Source organism: Protomyctophum bolini (genome assembly GCF_963924005.1).
Source record: "Protomyctophum bolini genome assembly, chromosome: 7".
NCBI classification, from domain to species: domain Eukaryota; kingdom Metazoa; phylum Chordata; class Actinopteri; order Myctophiformes; family Myctophidae; genus Protomyctophum; species Protomyctophum bolini.
Window position 1 is genome coordinate 1,756,631 of NC_137868.1, and position 20,974 is coordinate 1,777,604.

The following is a 20,974-nucleotide window of genomic DNA, read 5'->3' on the forward strand; positions in this document are numbered from 1 at the left end:
TGTTGGAGAACATGGGCGCATACACTGTGGCCGCTGCCTCTACCTTCAATGGCTTCCAGAGGCCTGACATTCACTATGTCATGTAGCGACCTGCCTGGTGAGTACAACACATCATTGGTTTGACTCCTCTGTATTCTTTATCTTCTTGGTGAAGACTTAATTATTTACCAAATAGTACTGGTGCTGGTACTGATGCATGGCACAAAAATGACAATGTATTAGCAAATCAAATGTAAATAATAGTGTGTCACAGATTTTGATTATTTGACCATGGGCTCATATGTTTGCTTTTTGTTTCAGATTTGGTGGAGACCATTTCTTGGAGTGCTTGACCAGTTATTCTCAAATCTGATTGACCTTGAAGAAAGGTGTAACTGGACAACGTCTTACTTCAGACCAAGGTGAGTTGTCTACACTACTCTACTTCCTCTCTTCCCTCGATCTCTTTACCTTTCTTATGCAAACTTCTTTCTTATGTAATTTATTCTCATATTTCCTCTATGCTTCCGATCATTCCACCTTTAATTTATTTTGATTCATCTTTATCCTTTCCACTTCTGTCTATTCATATCATCACCTTAAAATAATGTCTTAAGTAATCTTTTGAGAAAAATGATAAGTTGGCTCATGACACTGACCACCTCTGGTAAAACGGCCTAGATCCTAAACGATGTTCCTGCCCATTTTAGTATAAATGGCCTAGCATTGGTCTGTCTGTATGTCCGTCTGTCTATCCTTCCATCCAGTGTTCTATCCTTTATGTTCCAGACCACAGAGCCAACAGCTGTCAGGTTTTTTGTCTTCGGGAACTGCCAGTCATCTTGCGGGACGATCCTGCTGTATTCTTCATTACTTGCTCCGTAAGTAACTAAAATTCTGCAAGTGTATAGTTTTTTTTCTTTAAGAAAAAATAAATATTGTGCAATTCTTTACATATATTTGCACAGCATTATCTAACGGTATGACTATGTCCTGTCCTTGTTCATTTGTTTCTGTTAGGATGTAAGTGAGATTTCCTGTACAATGAGACACAAGCAGAAATCCTCTTCATCAATCCATAAAGTCCTCAGTCCAACCCATCCAAAGTCGGGATCATCTTAGAAGGGAGTGTGGTGATATGCCTTTTAAGTTTGTTCCATTTGAAGTCACTGGTCTGCTGAGCAGTCAGTCTGTGTGTCTGTGTATAGCCTGGTCCAGCCGGCGTGCTTTCTGGTCTAGAGGGGTGGACGCGCTTCGAGCAAGCGCTTGATGATATGCACACAGCTGCCATCTTGCCAGCAAGGTGCTACCTATGTGCAACTTCCCATAGACAGCCCATTCATCCAAACAGAACACCTATCTAATTGTATTAAATAATGTGAAGCTCACCAACATTGCAGCTGTACGGAAAGCTTAAATCACCCTCTTTCTATCTGCATGTGTTTGTTTAATAAAAATCCACTCTAGACATGGGAAGTGCTCTGACTATCACTCAACAGCCCATGTTTAGAATTTGCACACTTAAAAAAATTCTTGACAGGATAACGTGTCTACGGTGGATTTTTATGAAACAAACACTTTGCAGGTAGTAAGACGATAATTCAAGCTTTTCATACAGCTGCAATGTTGGTGAGTTTGACGTTATTTAAAACAATTAAATAGGACTTTTCTGTTTGGATGAATGGGCTGTCTATGGGAAGTTGCACCTAGGTAGCACCTTGCTGGCAAGATGGCAGCATATCAATATTGGTTCACCAATCAGAGTCCCCCTCCGCCCCTCCCCTCCCCTCCCTGGACAGCGGAGTTACTATATTGTAACTATATGCACTGTAGTTCACTCTCACTCCTAGACCAGGAAATGTCTCACGTTCGCCTAGGCTTTCATTTTTTGAGCCGTAGCGAATGAAAATAAAAGCCTGGATGCCGAGGCTAGTCTGTGTAAAACCATTTAACGTTTAAGTGTGTAACATATTGTTGCTGTCGGGCAGAATCCTTGTATCCCCATATTGCAACCTTTTATGTTTTAAGGCCATACTTTCATCATAGCAAACTCACACAAAAGTAGCGAACATAGGCGATCTACAAGCTCACAACGCGTCACATCTTCACTGAGTGTGAAGATTTTAAATAGTGAAAATAGCTATTTTCACTATTTAAAATATTTTTAAATACTATTTTTTGAAAGCAGCCGTTTTGGACATATGAGGCTTCCACCCGATATCAAACGATGGAGTGTATGTTATTAATTGAAATATTGTTGATGATACAAGTTTTCTTAATGGCAAAAAACGTCTGCCCTTCATGACCTGGGACATTACACTTGACACAAAACAACAAATGCACGTATGGTGTATCAACAACTGGACAGTATTGTAATTAAACTTCTGAACAGAATTGTCCCAGGACATGAAGAGTAATGTTTTTTGCCACTGTTAAAACATTAAGAAAAGATAAGGGCTATGTTGTGGCCAATTCACAATTTCACAGTATACTTTAACATAATGTGGTGCACTTGTGTCTTTACTACAGTACAGTTAATTAACTACTTTCAACCTGAGTGTCATATTATTCACAAATGTAATGAAAAAAAAAATGTTCAAGAAAGAAATACAGATCTGGAAGTTGAAGGGAAGTTGTTGATGCTGGAAACTAAGCTCAAATAAAATTGTTTGAAATAAACAAAGCAATGGTGTATTTCTCATTTTATTTATGATGTGGAATAATTATTTGAATTTATATTATACAAATTTTAAGTTAAATCAACCTTGCAACCTAAGTGCAATGAACTTAACATTCTTAGTTATAGTACAAAGGAATTTAAGTTAAATCAACCTTGCAACCTAAGTGCAATGAACTTAACATTCTTAGTTATAGTATAAAGGATTTTAAGTAAAGTCAAGGAAGGATTTTAGTTTATTTAACTTAAATGCTTCAATTCAGGAATTTGTATTTTTCAGTTAACATCACTCAAGTTTTTTAATTATATAACTTAACAATTGTTCGTGCAACCAGTTTCCATAAAAATATTAAGTCTATTGAACTTATCGGGGCTAACAGTGTTGTGTCCAGGTTCTCTGTGTCTCTAATGATCCACTTATTGTCCAGCCAATCATCATATTTACACGCAAAGGTAATTATTAATCCAAATAAGCAGATTCTTCAGTAAAAACGCCACGATGTGAAAAACCTATAGTTTTCATTTCACTGCAGGGTCTTTAAAATACTTTGAGAACCAGCGATATAGAAACATGTTCCAGAAAACTGGAAGACATTTAGTAGAATCTGGTCTCAAGTCCTGAACGGTTAGCCCGTTTTGGACCAGAACCCATGTTGGTGTTAGCATTATGTTATGCTTTATAGCTATTGAAAATAGCTATAAATATAGCTATATAGCTATTATATAGCTATTATATAGCTATATAGCTATTGATATACAAGCTCGTAGCGCGCCACCGAGTGGCGCACTACGAGCTTGTATCTGCTATTATTTTTGAAAAATCGTAAAAATGCGGCACAAATCATAGAAGACATTTTTAGAATCTGATCTGGGTTCTGTACGGGAACCCCTTTTGGTGTTTTAGCTATTGAAAAACAGCAGATCTACAAGCTCGTAGCGCGCCACCGAGTGGCGCGCTACGAGCTTGTAGATCTGCTGTTTTTTTGAAAAATCGTGAAAATGCGGCAACAAATCTTTGAACATATATTCTTTCAGAAGACTTTTTTTTTTTAATGTATTGTGTGAAAGTGCGCCCCCTACCTGGCAGCCTGATGGGACTCCAGGGGGCGGAGTTAGGGACGTAGCCCCGCCGGGTGGCCGTGACGAGCAGCGCGGTGCCGTCCCCCAGGCGGAACGGCGTCCCGTCCGCCAGGCGCAGCGGGAACACCAGGTAGGCGTTGCCGTCGGCGCCCGACGTCTCCACGGCCACCGACGTGTGATTGGCCAGCAGCTCCACGGTGGCGCCCCCCAGGGGCTGATGGGTAGTGGAGTCACTCAGGTGCACCTTCAGGGTCACCTCTGGAGGGAGGGAGAGGGGGGGAGGGGGGGGGGGGGGGGGAGGGAGAGGAGGGGGGGAGGGGGAGAGGGGGAGAGGGAGAGGGCGGGGAGAGGGAGAAATAAACAGGTTAACATGGATATATGATGATATGGTGACAACACATTAAAGGTAGAGTAAGTGATTTCACTCAAAAAACCTTAGGTTTCGTTTTTGCCTTGGGACCCAGCCTTTCATCCAATCAGGATAGAGAACCAAAAACGAAACCTAAGGTTTTTTGACCCCCAGGGGTTAACTGGGGACAGGGAGGAACTCCTTATATGGTCAGCACACTCTATAGTAGAGAGGATTATCACAACAAAACAAAAAAAATAAGTGATATTTGAATTAAGTGAAATCACTGACTCTACCTTTAATACAAACTGAGAAGCGAGAGAGACTTTAGAGACTTTAGAGATCTTTAGCCGAACTAAATGCATCTATAAAAGATGGTTCCATTTGCACACTCTGCGTTGCAGACTTGTAAGGGTCCATTTGGATTAGAAACCCCATCAAGGAACCGGTTCCTGCACCCGACCCAAACATGCGCCGTCTGTCTGTCTGTCTGCCTGCCTGTCTGTGTGTGTGTGTACGTACTAGAGTTCAGTGTCAGGCATGCCCAAATATGGAGTGTTGTGATGTCAGAACAGGTCAGCTCCAGGATTGCACACACACACACACACACACACACACACACACACACACACACACACACACACACACACACACACACACACACACACACACACACACACACACACACACACACACACACACGCACACGCACACACGCACGCCTCCAGCTGTGTGCTGAGTCAACTGCATCCAGGCTGACAACAAGCCATCGTTACATCGCCCACACAGAGTCTAAAATTGAGTACTTCCGTCTGACGACACAGCAACAATTACAGACCTCCATGTGGGACCCCGGCTGACCGTCACAACGTATATCATTAGGTTAGGGTCAGGGTTAACCCTAGAGCACACAGACCTCCATGTGGGACCCCGGCTGATCGTCACAACGTATATCATTAGGTTAGGGTCAGGGTTAACCATAGAGCACACAGACCTCCATGTGGGACCCCGGCTGACCGTCACAACGTATATCATTAGGTTAGGGTCAGGGTTAACCCTAGAGCACACAGACCTCCATGTGGGACCCCGGCTGACCGTCACAACGTATATCATTAGGTTAGGGTCAGGGTTAACCCTAGAGCACACAGACCTCCATGTGGGACCCCGGCTGACCGTCACAACGTATATCATTAGGTTAGGGTCAGGGTTAACCCTAGAGCACACAGACCTCCATGTGGGACCCCGGCTGACCGTCACAACGTATATCATTAGGTTAGGGTCAGGGTTAACCCTAGAGCACACAGACCTCCATGTGGGACCCCGGCTGACCGTCACAACGTATATCATTAGGTTAGGGTCAGGGTTAACCCTAGAGCACACAGACCTCCATGTGGGACCCCGGCTGACCGTCACAACGTATATCATTAGGTTAGGGTCAGGGTTAACCCTAGAGCACACAGACCTCCATGTGGGACCCCGGCTGACCGTCACAACGTATATCATTAGGTTAGGGTCAGGGTTAACCCTAGAGCACACAGACCTCCATGTGGGACCCCGGCTGAACGTCACAACGTATATCATTAGGTTAGGGTCAGGGTTAACCCTAGAGCACACAGACCTCCATGTGGGACCCCGGCTGATCGTCACAACGTATATCATTAGGTTAGGGTCAGGGTTAACCATACGGCACACAGACCTCCATGTGGGAACCCGGCTGACCGTCACAACGTATATCATTAGGTTAGGGTCAGGGTTAACCATAGAGCACACAGACCTCCATGTGGGACCCCGGCTGACCGTCACAACGTATATCATTAGGTTAGGGTCAGGGTTAACCCTAGAGCACACAGACCTCCATGTGGGACCCCGGCTGACCGTCACAACGTATATCATTAGGTTAGGGTTAACCATACGGCACACAGATGCAGTGAGAGTTACGCCAACATCAGAACGGAGGGTCTTTCCACTGGAATGCAGTGAGAGTTACACCAACATCAGAACGGAGGGTCTTTTCACTGGAATGCAGTGAGAGTTACACCAACATCAGAACGGAGGGTCTTTTTCACTGGAATGCAGTGAGAGTTACGCCAACATCAGAACGGAGGGTCTTTCCACTGGAATGCAGTGAGAGTTACGCCAACATCAGAACAGACTAGGGTCTTTCCATTGTTATGCAACTCCAGCCACTTTAAAACAAGCTAGTCTTTTAGGGCCCACGACGTCCTCCTCAGCCAATCACAACAGGAGGGACACCTCACTGTTTCCTGGACGCTGGCCAATGGGCATTTCCCCTCCTAAACAATAGGCTTGGCTCGCCTCGCTCGCCCCCCCTCGCTCCCCTCTCTGTCAAAGAACCCTTGGAACCGGACGGGGAAGCCAGGGTTGATTTTGTCGACTAAAACTAAGACGAAAAACGTCCGCACATAGACTACCTTTTTCCACTGACGCAAACTAAATAAAATGGAAACTAAATGAAAACCAGAGATCCCAAAACCCAGTTTATACTTAACTAGCTATACTTAGTTACTATTACTATACTTAAGGGACGCAATAAAAACAAACAACGACCTCTGCATCCACGGGATGCACTACTACTGTTTTTTATTCTCCTTTATTTTGCTAGCTTTAGTTATAACTAGAAAAATCACACCCGTGTGAACTGAGTGTGGCAACTCCCCTCTCTCTCTCTCTCTCTCTCTCTCTCGCTCTCTCTCTCTCTCATTAGCAGGCAACAGTGCAGCACTGTCTCTCTCTCTGTTTCTGGCACAACAGCGCCCCTACTGGTACTCAGTCATACTGGTTCTCATTAACGTACACATAGGTGAACCAACACATTAGGTGAACACGGACATGGCCGTTCCTTGGAGTGGTTGCACCGCTCAAAATGTGTGTGTGTGTGTGTGTGTGTGTGTGTGTTGTTTTAGCCAGAAGCATGTATGTAACTATGTATGTACTACAGAAAGTCCTATCTCCACCGTGGGGACTATACAGAAAGTCCTATCTCCACCGTGGGGACTACAGAACAGTCCCAGCTCCACCGTGGGGACTACAGAACAGTCCCAGCTCCACCGTGGGGACTGTCAGCGTAGCGTAGACCACAGAACAGCTGACGAGCTGCTCTGTCACACCAGCTACAACCAACGCTAACAAAAGAGACTATTTTAGTCACAGCTTGGAGTTAAATCACTGTCATTTCAAAACCACGATAAGCCTCACGCTCTCTGGAGGAAGGCTGTGGTCTAAGACTCTACGCCATGAGCCTGTCTGTCTGCCTGTCTGTCTGTCCGTCCGTCCGTCCGTCTGTCTGTCTGTCTGCCCGTCTGCCTGCCCGTCTGCCTGCCCGCCTGTCTGTCTGTCTGCCCATCTGTCTCAGTCTGGGATGACAACACAGACTGTGTTTGATCTCTGACCATCAGGTGACCTGTGGTGGCCTGTCCTATGCACGCACACACGCACACACACACACACACACACACACACACACACACACACACAGAAAACAGATTCACGTGGCCGCACGCACACACACAAACACACAGAAAACAGATTCACGTGGCTGCACGCACACACACACACACACCGTCAAGCATGGCCTGAACACACCCCTAGCTAACGCACACACACACACACGCCAATACATACTCAAGCATGGCCCGAATACACACACACACACACTACTTATCCAGAGTCTTCTCCTCCCACTAGAGTTCAACTAGAGTGCACACACACACACACACACACACACACACACACACACACACACACACCAAAGTCAGGTGGAGATAGCTGTGGTTGCGTTGACGGGAGGTTTGGCTCAACGTGTCAATCTACAAAACCCCAAACACATCGTTAGCTCCTCTGAGCCACTGATCTGCACTATATATTAACCCATTCTGACCTGAGATCAGATTATATAAATGCTCTTCTACATCCTGACAGTTTTCTGAAAAAGCCACGTTTCTATGTCAGTGGTTCTTCGATTTAAAAGAAAAATATCAGACCTACAAGCTCGTAGCGCGCCACTCGGTAAATAGCTATAAACAGTTTAAACACAACACCAGATATATAGCTATAAACACAACACCAGATATATAGCTATAAACACAACACCAGATATATAGCTATAAACACAACACCAGATATATAGCTATAAACACAACACCAGATATAAAGCTATAAATAGCAATAAACACAAGCTCAAATACGTGATTTTCTTTTGTATTATTATAAACATTATTCTCTGGTATCGGTATCGGCTAAAGCAGAAATTGTGGTATCGGATCAGGAGCTAATTAAAATCAAAACAGAACAAATTGACATTGGACTACTACTGTAGTCCAATGTCAATTTGTTCTGTTTTGAACATAGGACTTCCTATCCAGAGAGAGAGAGACTGTAGTCACTACAGTCTCTCTCTCTGGATAGGAAGTCTCAGCTTGCAGAGCTCTGTGTGTGTGTGTGTGTGTGTGTGTGTGTGTGTGTGTGTGTGTGTGTGACTGTGTCTGTGACTGTGTGTGTGTGTGTGTGTGTGTGTGTGTGTGTGTGTGTGTGTGTGTGTGTGTGTGTGTGTGTGCAGGGGGGGGGGGGGGCAGTTCATGGGAGGTGGAATGGGGGTGGGGCACATACTATGGAAAAGTATGACATCACTTCCTGTCCCACGCCCAGTTTATCCATCATTAGGGGTACCAGCTGGACTCACTTTAGACAACTCTCCTGAGAGACACACACACACACACACACACACACACACACACACACACACACACACGCACACACACACACACACACACACACACACACACACACACACACACAGAGTGCAACAGTTCCCTCCCAGTCCTCATCCAATAAATCTTGTGTGTGTATGTCTGTGTGTGAGGTGTGGGTGCACGCCTGCGTGTGAGTGTGAGTGTGTGTGAGTGACATCACTGTTAAACAAGGCTGAGAACTGGGTGTGTGTACATTAGAGTATATATGAATAGAGAAGACACCCGAGTTCTCCTCCCATCCACTTGCATTAAGTTGCTCAAAAGCGCATTTTGAGGCGATTTCACTCCTCCTTCCTGGTAGGAACAGAGAGCATTCTGGGACGGATTGCAATGGTGAGTGGCCCCCAAACACATGAACGCGCTGCCGCTGAACGTACACGAGCGTCGTCCGTCGTGAACGTGCACAATGATAGTCAACGGACCAGCGCGTTCATGTGTTTGGGGCCCAGCGCTGCAATACCTTCATCCGGCCACTATGTCCATTTGGCCTCAGGGTTTCCTCTGGGTGCCGTCTCTATTCATATATACTCTAAGGTGTGTACATGGTTCCACACAGCAGCAGTGTGTGTGTGTGTGTGTGTGTGTGTGTGTGTGTGTGTGTGTGTGTGTGTGTGTGTGTGTGTGTGTGTGTGTGTGTGTGCACAGCAGCAGTGTGTGTGTGTGTGTGTGTGTGTGTGTGTGCACAGCAGCAGTGTGTGTGTGTGTGTGTGTGTGTGTGCACAGCAGCAGTGTGTGTGTGTGTGTGTGTGTGCACAGCAGCAGTGTGTGTGTGTGTGTGTGTGTGTGTGTGTGTGTGTGCACAGCAGCAGTGTGTGTGTGTGTGTGTGTGTGTGTGTGTGTGTGTGTGTGTGTGTGTGTGTGTGTGTGTGCACAGCAGTGTGTGTGTGTGTGTGTGTGTGTGTGTGTGTGTGCACAGCAGCAGTGCACTGACAGACTGTTGAGCTGAGAGACATGGTAACGACACACACACACACACACACACACACACACACACACACACACACCCCCTGCGGACCCCCATTAGCAAATGTCTACGGACCCCAATTTATATTGTTATACAGGTCGCATTCAGTCACACCAGAATGAATGCTTTATACGATACCACATGTCGATGCTGCAAATAATTGGGCCAAAAATACGTCAACGTTTGTATTTTTTTTCTCCAGGACTGTCAATTAGATCACTTTGTTTTGCGCGCCATATGGTGAACGGACCGCGGCTTCAAAGAGCGCTGTGGTGATCTCACACCAATTACCATGAGCTGCAGCCATGAGCTGCAGCCGTCCTATCAGCAGGGAGGTGTGTGTGTGTGTGTGTGTGTGTGTGTGCACACGCTCCACCATGCCATTAGTGGGTGTTGTGCATATTGATCGTCTGTCAGTGAGACAGACAGACAGACAGACAGACAGACAGACAGACAGACAGACAGACAGACAGACAGACAGACAGACAGACAGAGCATTGCAACTTTTTCTAGACACAAATATAGTGAAAATAGCTGATCTATACATGCTCACGGCGTCTCGCGTCGTGAGGCGCTGTGAGCTTGTAGATCAGCTATTTTCACAATAGAGGCTATGCGTGTGACATCATCTTCGAACCCGGGAGTTATCTGATTGACAGCCCATACATCCACACAGAAAAGTCCTATCTGATTGACAGTCCATACATCCACACAGAAAGGTCCTATCTGATTGACAGCCCCATACATCCAAACAGAAAAGTCCTATCTGATTGACAGCCCCATACATCCAAACAGAAAAGTCCTATCTGATTGACAGCCCCATACATCCACACAGAAAAGTCCTATCTGATTGACAGCCCATACATCCACACAGAAAGGTCCTATCTGATTGACAGCCCATACATCCACACAGAAAAGGTCCTATCTGATTGACAGCCCCATACATCCAAACAGAAAAGTCCTATCTGATTGACAGCCCCATACATCCACACAGAAAAGGTCCTATCTGATTGACAGCCCCATACATCCAAACAGAAAAGTCCTATCTGATTGACAGCCCCATACATCCACACAGAAAGGTCCTATCTGATTGACAGCCCATACATCCACACAGAAAAGTCTGATTGCATTAAACAACATTAAACAAAGTTAAACTCACTCTATAATAATAACCCCCCCCCCCCCCCCACAGACTGGCCCTCAAACACAATTCAATTCAAAAGGAGCTTACGTATGTTAATGTTTACATATGTTTACATTGCCAAAGCAAAAAGTGGAACATTACAATCAAAACAAAATGTATGTACAATAACTGAACGTCAGAATCTCCGATATAAATCTATTTCTATATGTGCCAAGAAGTCCAGGATCAGACGGTGCAGATGCACACACACACACACACACACACACACACACACACACACACACACACACACACACACACACACACACACACACACACACACACACACACACACACACACGTCTTATGGGTGGTTGTGTTCCATTTCATATCCTATCACAGATTCACAGCACAGCAGCTGTGTTTGCCCACTGTCATACAATCGTTGCACCAACACACTCCAAGGCTTACACAGGACTTTAAGGAACTATGAGCAGGACTTTAAGGAACTATGACTTTAAGGAACTATGAGCAGGACTTTAAGGAACTATGACTTTAAGGAACTATATGACCAGCGAACCAGTCAGCCTTTATTACCTGACAGAGCTTAGGAGTTTAATGACGTATCTGCGTGATGTCATCAATCATGACATTAACAAAATCTCACACACACACACACACACACACACACACACCAAACTTTAATAGCCGAATTTAAAAAAATAAATCAGTGCAGCTGCTTCTTTCTAACTTTACACGGACAACAATGAAGATGATGATGATAGCCAATGTTTCTCTTTCAAATCAAAACGGCCCAAAGGAATTAACTGCTTTATAATCCGCAGTACAGCGGTGTCGCTGCACCCCCCCCCCCCCACCACACCCCCCAAAAAAATAAAATAATAATACAAAATAAAAACAACAAATAAATAACAATTCTACAAAGCTATAAGCTTCTATCAAGCTATAGACCCCCCCCCCCAGGTTAGCACGCAGACAGACAGATGTAGCAACGCAGCTAACTAAAGTTAGCACGCTAGCTCTCCTTATTGCCAGGCTGAGGAGGAGGAGGACAACACACCGTAAAACAAAACAAACTAACAACGGAGTTGTTTCGTGTTGAATAAATAAAGTCGCGGTGTTCTCTGTGTTTTGACCGCTTTAATTACCGTGTTGTTGTTGTTCTTCGCTGTCCTGCAGCGGGCTGGATAGGGACGACGTGGGGAGGAAGCATCCCACCATAACAACGCACACCAACACCAGCATCTTTCTTTTAGCAGAATGTAATGTCCTTTTATATTAATGTTGTTATATCCCTTCTTCTGTCAAACAAGGCTTTGTAGGGAGGGGTGGGGGGTAGGGAGGGGGGAGGTAAAAAAGTAGCTGCAAAAATAAAAGATATATCCCCCTTTCTTTGATCGCCTCCACCTCCTCCTGCTTTAGCAGCAAAACTACACAAACAGTTCCATCTTCTTTGGTTTGGTTTGGTTTGGTTGCAGATGTGTGCGATTATTCCTTAATCCTTCTACTTTATTCTTCTTGTTGTTTAGAAAAAGGCTTTGTTTAGAAAAAAGTAGCAGCTAAAAAAATAACATGAAAAAATATAGCCTATATATATATAAATATATATCCCCTTATTTTACCTCCTCTTTTAGCAACAATTAAAGTCCCGTTGCTGCTTGCTAGTTCTTTTCTTTCCTTTCCTTGACTTTTCTTCTCTTCCACCACCATGAACACCTCTCTCTCTCTCTCTCTCTCTCTCCGTCCTCCGTCAGGAAGCACCAGCCAGGTGGTCGTGGTGGGACTCCATTATTTGGGACTCGCGTTGTGTTTTAGACTAGTGTTGTGTTCCTCTCCACTCCAGGACTCACTGAGAGGGGGCTGAGGGGGGTTGGTTTGGTTCGATTTGGGGTTGTCTTTCTGGGGTGGGTGGTGGTGGAGGAGGGTGGAGGGTCTGGGTTTCTATCTGGCATCAGAATCACCCCCACATGGTCACATCCAGCCGGCAGCCGCTTGTTTCTGGTGCTTTTTGATCTCCCGTCTGTCTGTCTGTCTGTCTGTCTGTCTGTCTGTCTGTCGGGACAGGAGGGAGGGACAGCGCCATGGGAGGGGAGGGGAGACACACGCACGCTGCGCACACAGTAACTTGGGCTCAGGGGGGTGGGACCGTGGGACGCCTCTGCCTTGCATATAGTCCCCATGCGGGGCAGTGGATATGCTTAATTACTACGGCACTGGTACCTTAATTTTGGTTTTTAAATATCTGGAATTTATGATGAATTGAACATGGTGGACCCTATTGTATAAAGTGTGTATAATGCTTTATGGTGTCGTTCACAGTTAACAGTTTTTGTATTGAGTTGTGCTTGAAATGTACTGTAAATTGTAATTCTCCAATCGGTTAATACATTCTTCAATCAATCAATCAATCAATCAAAAGATCATGTATTATTTTAGACTTTGGTTAAACAATTGACGCAAATAAAACGGAATAACTGTTACTGATCACAAATCTCATAATGTTGAAACAGTTTTAGTATAGAAGACACTTTTACGCCAGTGCAAATGAAAAGAGAATACTTTTTGCCCTGTTTAAATCTCTGCCTTTCTAACCCAATACACACGCGCGCGCGTGCACCAACAGGCGGCTGGTGCACAAAGCAACCGTCCCAGTGGCGTCTGCGGTGCATGGGCGACACCTACTGGGGAAGTCCTAGGTTGACACAAGTTCTCAAACGTTTCCATATCAGTCAAGAATACATATAAGTCATTGAGTCAATATTCTTAATCTTCCTTTTTCAGAAATGTCTGCCAAATTGAGTATATAGGCCTACTAATGAAAACCAGACGGAGGTCTTAAAAGCAGACTGGGTGCTATAGTGAGAAGTGAACGAGCAGGACTTGAAGAAATGTAAGTATTATTTTAACAGCAGGATGTTCAGTGAATGCAGTGCAGATAATGTGTTTATTACTTCAGTTGAGTTCAGACAATAGATACCGTTTGGATCATTTAAATGTACTGTATGTTTGATTCATAAATCCATCAGTTGGGGGTCAGCGGCCAAATACATAGATTTTTGGGGACCTTGACATGAAAAAGGTTGAGCACCACTGACAGAAAAATGTCTAAATACATTCTAGGCTGGTCCAATTATTTCAATGCATGTTAACTCTGGCTCAACCAATAACATACTGAGTACACTCTGGCTCAGCCAATAACATATTCTGGTTCCACAACTACAATTTTACAGATTACATTTTTATTTTATTTAAGCTGTATGAAATACTTGCCATTAATATAGTGGTTGCAACTGTATTAATTGAATGCAAATTTTGCATAATTATGCATTGAGATAGTTCTTATACTCATTTATTTTATTGTATTTTATTTGCTTTTATTATTTAATTTAATATTTATTAACAGTTTGCAGAATTACAGTACATTTCAAGCACAAACTCAATACAAAGACTGTTAACTGTGAGTGGACGACCCAATTAAGCATTACACTTGTTTACAACAGGGTCCACATTGTTCAATTCATCAAAACATTTAGAGACGTACAAATAGACACTTCTATATAGTTAAAGAACAGAACAGGAATTCATCATAAAGGAAGCAAAAAGGGAAAAGAAACATAAACATCCAATTGTCTCTGTTTCTCCAGAGCCTAGTAATGATTATTTACATAATAAAACTCAAATTAAAAATACTGCCAAGTCAAAATGACAACATAGTATTCAATACCATATGGACCAGAAATGTGTGAAATAAATATTAGATAGCTGTTCGTAGTACAAAAGTATATGGATCTCATTGAATTAAAAAAAATTGACATAGATTTTACAATATAAATTGGGGGTCCCAGAGATAGGAATGCCATTAAATGGGGGGTCCGTATAGCCTAATGCATGTCAAACTGGGGGGTCCTTGAAATCAAATGGGTTGAGATAGTATACTCCACCATTGACATTACTGCAGAAATCCCACTCTGATTCCACCACCTGGCTGTCCTGCCTCGGTGGTTAATCTAAAAAATGTTCCACTTTGGTCCAAACTGTCTATCGACAAGGCAGGCTGCAAAGATAGCTCTCCGGAGCTTATCATTATTGGTGATAGTTTGATTAGATTATCGATTAATAATAAAAAAAACTAATTGTCCTATTAAAATAGATCCATTAATTAATATTTTATTACATTTGTTCTGCCTGGTTTAAGAAAATAAACATAGTCTAGTATTATTTATTGTATTAACTTATAACTAGTTGTTCTATTAAGTTCAAACTACCGGTAGTTCTATTCATTAATACATTTTAAATTATATTTATTTAAGAAAAAAACACATCGTCTATTATTTATTGTATTAACTAATAACTAGTTATAAACTAGATCTAATTAGATTGTTAAATTATATTTTATTACATTATTTGTTCTGCCTGCATGGTTAAAGAAAACAAACATATTTGCAGCAGTATGTACTGTGTAGTATTACTGTATTTATTAAATCTGAAACGCGTAAGGCTGTCATTACTCCGAGTAACCACTAGAGGGAAGTGTTGGCCTAAAAGTGACAGTCATGTAGAAAGAGCCCAGTTCAACACAAGCTCTGATAAAACCCAGAAAAGCATTATTAAAGACTTGTTTACATTGAGGTCCATCACCTCCTTCAGCTTTCCACACTTCATTTGAAGACCTGAGGCCTCCTTTTAGCCCATTTAGACCTGGTGAAACCTATACGTTATACCATTCATGATGTAGACCATCCACCCGTCTACATCCTTTATTTATTGTTTTAATAAGAATTTGAAGGTTTTCAGAAAACCTTCGGCTAGGTTTTAGATGGTCTAAATCTGTAAAATACATTAACTATAACTAAATATTCCTCATCCTTGTTATGAACCATTTGATCTAAGGGTAATGGACGCATAACGGACACCCGGGTATAAATGCAATAATTTATTAACAAGAAAATAATGAATATTTACAGATATATGACATCATGCATAAATTACAATCAACATGAAACATATTACTTTTATTACAATTTGTTTTGACTATGGCGTCTTCTCTCGTGTATCATCAGATGTCCGGCTCCATGCTCGCCTCTCCTTGGAGGCCAGTTGGGTCAAAACAAAGTTTACCACATTGTGACAGCTGTAGTGAGTCTACAGTCCACCTGCCTGCTGGCAATATAGCCTGGTTGTGATATGTAGATGTGATTGATATTTTGTTTGTTTTTTTTAAGTCATTCTATAATTACAATACAAAGTAATTGTATTTATTTTATGTATTAATTGTATTTTATATATTACTATGTTATTACTAATTTTATGTATAATTATATTACTAATTGTATTTATTTGATGTATTACTATGTTATTACTAATTTTACTTCATGCATTACAAATTGTATTTGTTTTATGTATTACTGTCATTACTAATTTTATTTTGTATGCATTTATTTATTTTATGTATTACTGTTATTACTAATTTTATGCATTACTATATTGATATTTTAATTTATTTTATGTATTGTCTATATTACTAATTATATTTATTTTATCCATAACTAATTTTATTTTATGCATTACTAATTTTAATTTACTTTTATTTTACTATTTTAATTTACTATAATCTATTTTTTTATCGTTCGTTTTATCCATTTATTTATATTATCTAGTTATTTATATTGGTTTATTATTTTATTATTTTCAAAGAGCCCTGATTGATCACATCTACATATCACCACTACCAGTCAGGATCTGAGTCACTCAGAACCCTGGTGACCTCCAGATGGAGCCACACTGGAGACCAGCAACGTCCTAAAGAAAAGAAAGAAATGCTCATTACTACTTTGTTCATAAAACAATATTGATTGAAATATTTATTAACAGTTTTCAGTATTACAGTACATGTAAAGCACAAACTCAATACAAAGACTGTTACTGTAAGTGGACGACCCAATTACGCATTACACTTGTTTACAAGAGGGTCCACCATGTTCAATTCATCAAAACATTTAGAGACGTACAAATAAGACACTTCTATAATAGTCAAAGAACAGAACAGGAATTCATCATAAAGGAGGTAAAAAGGGAAAATAAACTTATACAGTGAGGGGAAAAAGGGAGTCATGATTCACATGTCTTAATGACTGTTGGTAGGGCGTTCCACATTTTGGTGGCATAGGAGTGAAAATAATTTAGTCCTTTGTTTGTGCCGAATCTGGGTTGTACATGGTTCGTTGCACTCCCTCTGGTGTTGTGGGTGTGGACTTCGTTAACATAAAGGTAGTATCTAGACAGGTACATGGGTATCTTGTGGACCAGACCCATTGCAAGATGCTGTACTCTGTCGTCGACCCTAAGCCATTCCAGCCTGTCAAAGTGGGCAGGAGTGAGGTAGGTTCGGGGGGTGAGGCCAAGTAGGAGCCTGACCAGTTGGTTTTGGGAGGTCTGGAGCCTAATTTTAAGGGCCTTTGAGGTGCTGTGGTACCAGGAGGTGCATGCATAGTCAAAGAAACCTTGTACGAGGGCTCCTGTTAAGGTCTTCAAGGTGTTTTTGTTGACCAGTGAGGAGATCCTGTAAAGGAATCTTGTTCTTTGGTTAACTTTTTTGATTACGTTGGTGGCCATTTTATCACCGGAAAGATTAGCCTCCAGGATGGAACCTAGGTAGGTAATTTAATTGCATCTTTACGTGTGATAACATTGTCACCAACTCTAACCAAGAAGCCATTTGCCTTGCTGGGATTACTATTAGATCCAAAGAGAATGGATTCAGTTTTTCCCAGGTGTAAAGATAGTTTGTTATCAGCGAGCCAGGTGCAGATTCTACCGAGTTCAGAGCTGAGGGCCTTTTCAACCTGCAGTTTGTTCCTGTCCGAGACTAGCAGTGCCGAGTCATCTGCGAACAGGAACAAGTTGCAGTCACAAGCTGATGTCATGTCATGATCATAGTGTGTGTGCGTGTGTTGTATAGTTACCTTGCTGTGATGTAACTCCAAAGGTGATCAGAAATAGTTGCTCCATCGGCTAGAAACGTGCTCTTCACCGGCATGATGATCTTGTTCCTAAAAAAAGTCTATAGTCAACCCTAACTGATTACAGAACATGATATAAAAAAACACAACTAGAAGGATTTAGGCCTGTCACAATTACCTAATCGCCAAGTATTTGAGATACTTTTTTAGAGATTAGTCATAATCGTCTCCATGTTGAAAATGTTCATATATTGTCAAACATTTTAAAGAAATAATGCAAGCAACCGATCTACAAGCTCTAAATGTGTCACTTTGTAATTTACTTCTCTTTTTTTAGTGTATAAAGTTATTGAATTATGCCATGTGCAGCTTTTTGTTTACAAAGCCTACAGAAGCCAAAGTTTTATTTAGAATGTTAGTATGACGCAATTAAATTGTTACTTGTAATTTATTTGAGCGACAATTAAATCGGCCATTATAAAACCTTAAATTCTGACAGGCCTAAACAGGTTCCAGTGGCGTCTACCGAACCTTCTAGCTCCGTCCGAGCCTCCCAGCGACCCAGAAGTCCTCAGCAGAAACACCGGGGAAAAGCTTCGGATCTCGGGCATCGGCTGAGATCTCCATTCTAACAAAGAACGAAAGACACACACCCCAAATTAGCTTTGCTGTGTGTGTGCGTGTCCTGTCACAACATACACATGCACTTACAGTAACGTTTAAGAATAGGGATCAACCAATTATCGGCAACGGACGATTATTGGCTTTTTACTTACTAAAAAAGCCCTAACCCTAAAGCGGTTCGTACCGTTGAGTTCCTCACTGAGAAGGCCCAGGTCCGAAGTCCTCCAGCGTCTACCCAGATCTCCGTCCTCCGTCCTCCCATCCATGGACAGACCTGCAGATCTCCATCTCTAGAGGCTCCAGCCTCCAGCTGTGTCTATGATCTCCATCCTGAGAGAGAAAGAAACCATTAGCTCTACAAGCTCACAACACGTTGCAGTGTGAGCTTGTAGATCTGCTATTTTTGCTGAACGGAATAGGGATGCTGGGGTTGAAGTAGTTAACAAAAGTGTCATTAAGACTTTGATTAGCTTGGAAAGCTGACAGACATTCAACCAGAGTGCCACTAGGAGGCATCAACACATGTACAGTCCTCAACATCTTTTGTAATTTGTATTCAATCAAATTGTTACAAAGACCAAGAGGCACGCTCATGATATGAGATATTGACTCTCAAACTATTGTGCAGAGTCATTTAGATTTATCCTAAAATATTTAAAACATTTGGATTACTGTAAATGATGCCATTCTTCGTACCATAACAGTACAAAAGCAGTTATCCATCCTCAGAAACAAGCAAGAACTATTCCTACTCACAGCTCATCAGAGTCCTGAGGAAGCCCCCGGGGGGGGGGGGGGGGGGGGGGGAGAGCTTTGGAAGGGATCTCTGTCCAGGGAACATCAGATCGTCTATCGATATCTCCATTCTAACAAAGGAAAAAAAAACACACCAAATTAGCCTTTCTGTGTGTGTGTGTGTGTGTGTGTGTGTGTGTGTATGCGTGTGCACTCCCTGTCCAGCAGCCGCGTTCCAGCGACGTCTACCGCGATCTTCATCCTAACAAAGAAAGATTGATTAGAGTGACCAAGAGCCAGATATATATTCTATCCTGTCACAACATATATACATAAAACTTTTATTTATAGAGAACATTTAAACAGAAGCTAAACATATCACTTACAGTAATAAACGTTTCAGTTAAGGTTCTTTTTGACAGGCCTAACAGGGTCTTACTTTGAGTCGTCTTCAGAGGAATGCAGATTCCTGGAGAGACCTGCAGTACATCTGGAAGAAAGACATGGCCGTTATAGTCTATGAATGGCTTCATAGAAAAGGGCTTCGCACATCACTCCCTTGTTGTTGCTGCCAATAGTCTATACTTCTTATTCTTCTTTCAGTAAAAAGAAACCTCATAATCGTGAAAGGCCTAGAGCGGTTCTTACTGTGCGGTTCCTCACCGGGCAGGCCCAGGTCCGAAGTCCTCCGGCATCTACACAGATCTCCGTCCTAAGAAAGAAATAAGGACCAAATTAGCTTTTGTTGAGCTACATATTCAGAACCACTTAAACCCTCTATAGATTTGATAAAACAGACCTTTAAAGAGAGCATTTGGTATATGCTCAGATTTCACTCTACACAAATTGATTTGCCAAACATAGCAGATCTACAAGCTCACAACACGTTGCAATGCGGTGTGAGCTTGTAGATCTGCTAATTTGGCCCCAGAATAGAGATGCTGGTGTTGAAGTGGTACAAAAGTGTCATTAAGACTTTGATTAGCTTGGAGAGCTGACAGACATTCAACCAGTGCCACTAGGAGGAATCATACTGCCATGCTATACTTCGTACCATAACAGTACAACAGATATCCATCCTAACAAGAAATAATCCTACTCACAGCTCATCAGAAGTCCTCGGAGGAAACCCCCGGGAGGGAGGCTTTGGAACGGATCTGTCCTTCCACGACGTCTACCACGACCCATCCACCCTAAGAAATAAATATATTTTTTTAAGTGACCAAGAGCCAGATATATGTACATTGTGTCCTTTCACATCATACACAAAATGTATAGAGAACACTTAAAACAGAAGCCGACCATACCACTCACAGTAATAGAAAAGTCTAAGTGGTTTCTTACTTTGAGCCGCCTTCAGAGCCCCCCCATGCAGATTCATCCATGGACAGCGAGAACTGCAGATGTCCACCTGTAGGGGCTCCGGTTGAGCCTCGCAGCATCTGGAATGAAGACATGGAGGAAATAGTCTATGAATGGCTTTACACATCACTCACTTGTTGCTGCTGCCAATAGGAATTTGTGATGTCTGTGTGGCGACAATTGCTGTGTCTGTTTTTTTATAATACATACAATTTATATAGCACTTTTCAAGGTACCCAAAGTTGCTTCACAAAACAGTAAAAACTAATTTATTTGAAAATAAACTAGATTAAAAAGGTTAAAAACTAGAATTTTTTGGCATGTTTGTGAAG

General features: G+C 42.4%; 2 protein-coding genes across 4 annotated transcripts in view; both read right to left on the reverse strand.

Annotated features, from left to right (window-relative positions):
• fam171a1 (family with sequence similarity 171 member A1) overlaps window positions 1–12,931 on the reverse strand; it is a gene marked incomplete at its 3' end in the record, with an annotated part of 46,607 nt that extends 33,676 nt beyond the window's left edge. The window contains exons 1-2 of the mRNA XM_080767292.1: window positions 12,111–12,931; window positions 3,737–3,994 (exon numbers count right to left, since the gene is read on the reverse strand). Coding sequence (XP_080623418.1) covers window positions 3,737–3,994; window positions 12,111–12,207 — 355 coding nt within the window. The 5' untranslated portion in view covers window positions 12,208–12,931. The remainder of the gene's footprint in view (window positions 1–3,736; window positions 3,995–12,110) is intronic.
• A 3,709-nt stretch (window positions 12,932–16,640) lies between these two features.
• On the reverse strand, window positions 16,641–20,722 carry LOC308318523 (uncharacterized protein). Of its 3 annotated transcripts, none has more exons than XM_080768107.1 (9): window positions 20,625–20,722; window positions 20,384–20,473; window positions 19,944–19,992; window positions 19,720–19,770; window positions 19,302–19,542; window positions 18,730–18,875; window positions 18,453–18,549; window positions 17,925–18,011; window positions 16,641–16,761 (listed from the first exon to the last, which is right to left on the reverse strand). In XM_080768107.1, the coding sequence occupies exons 6-9, from the start codon at window positions 18,809–18,811 to the stop codon at window positions 16,707–16,709; spliced, it is 321 nt and encodes a 106-aa protein (XP_080624233.1). In that variant the 5' UTR covers window positions 18,812–18,875; window positions 19,302–19,542; window positions 19,720–19,770; window positions 19,944–19,992; window positions 20,384–20,473; window positions 20,625–20,722; the 3' UTR covers window positions 16,641–16,706. The 3 variants fall into 3 exon arrangements, with proteins under 3 accessions (XP_080624233.1, XP_080624232.1, XP_080624234.1); XM_080768106.1 differs by having other exon boundaries at window positions 19,929–19,992; XM_080768108.1 differs by lacking the exon at window positions 16,641–16,761 and adding an exon at window positions 17,776–17,845 and having other exon boundaries at window positions 19,929–19,992.
• Window positions 20,723–20,974: the final 252 nt, after the last annotated feature.

Coding starts and splice junctions, on each gene's coding strand:
- LOC308318523 (XM_080768107.1), bottom strand. CDS start 18,811: ATGGATGGGAGGACGGAGGACGGAGATCTGGGTAGACGCTGGAGGACT. Junction 18,550..18,729: donor TCTCAGTGAGGAACTCAACG/GTACGAACCGCT, acceptor GTTCTTTGTTAG/AATGGAGATCTCAGCCGATG. Junction 18,012..18,452: donor GGCTCGGACGGAGCTAGAAG/GTTCGGTAGACG, acceptor GACTTTTTTTAG/GAACAAGATCATCATGCCGG.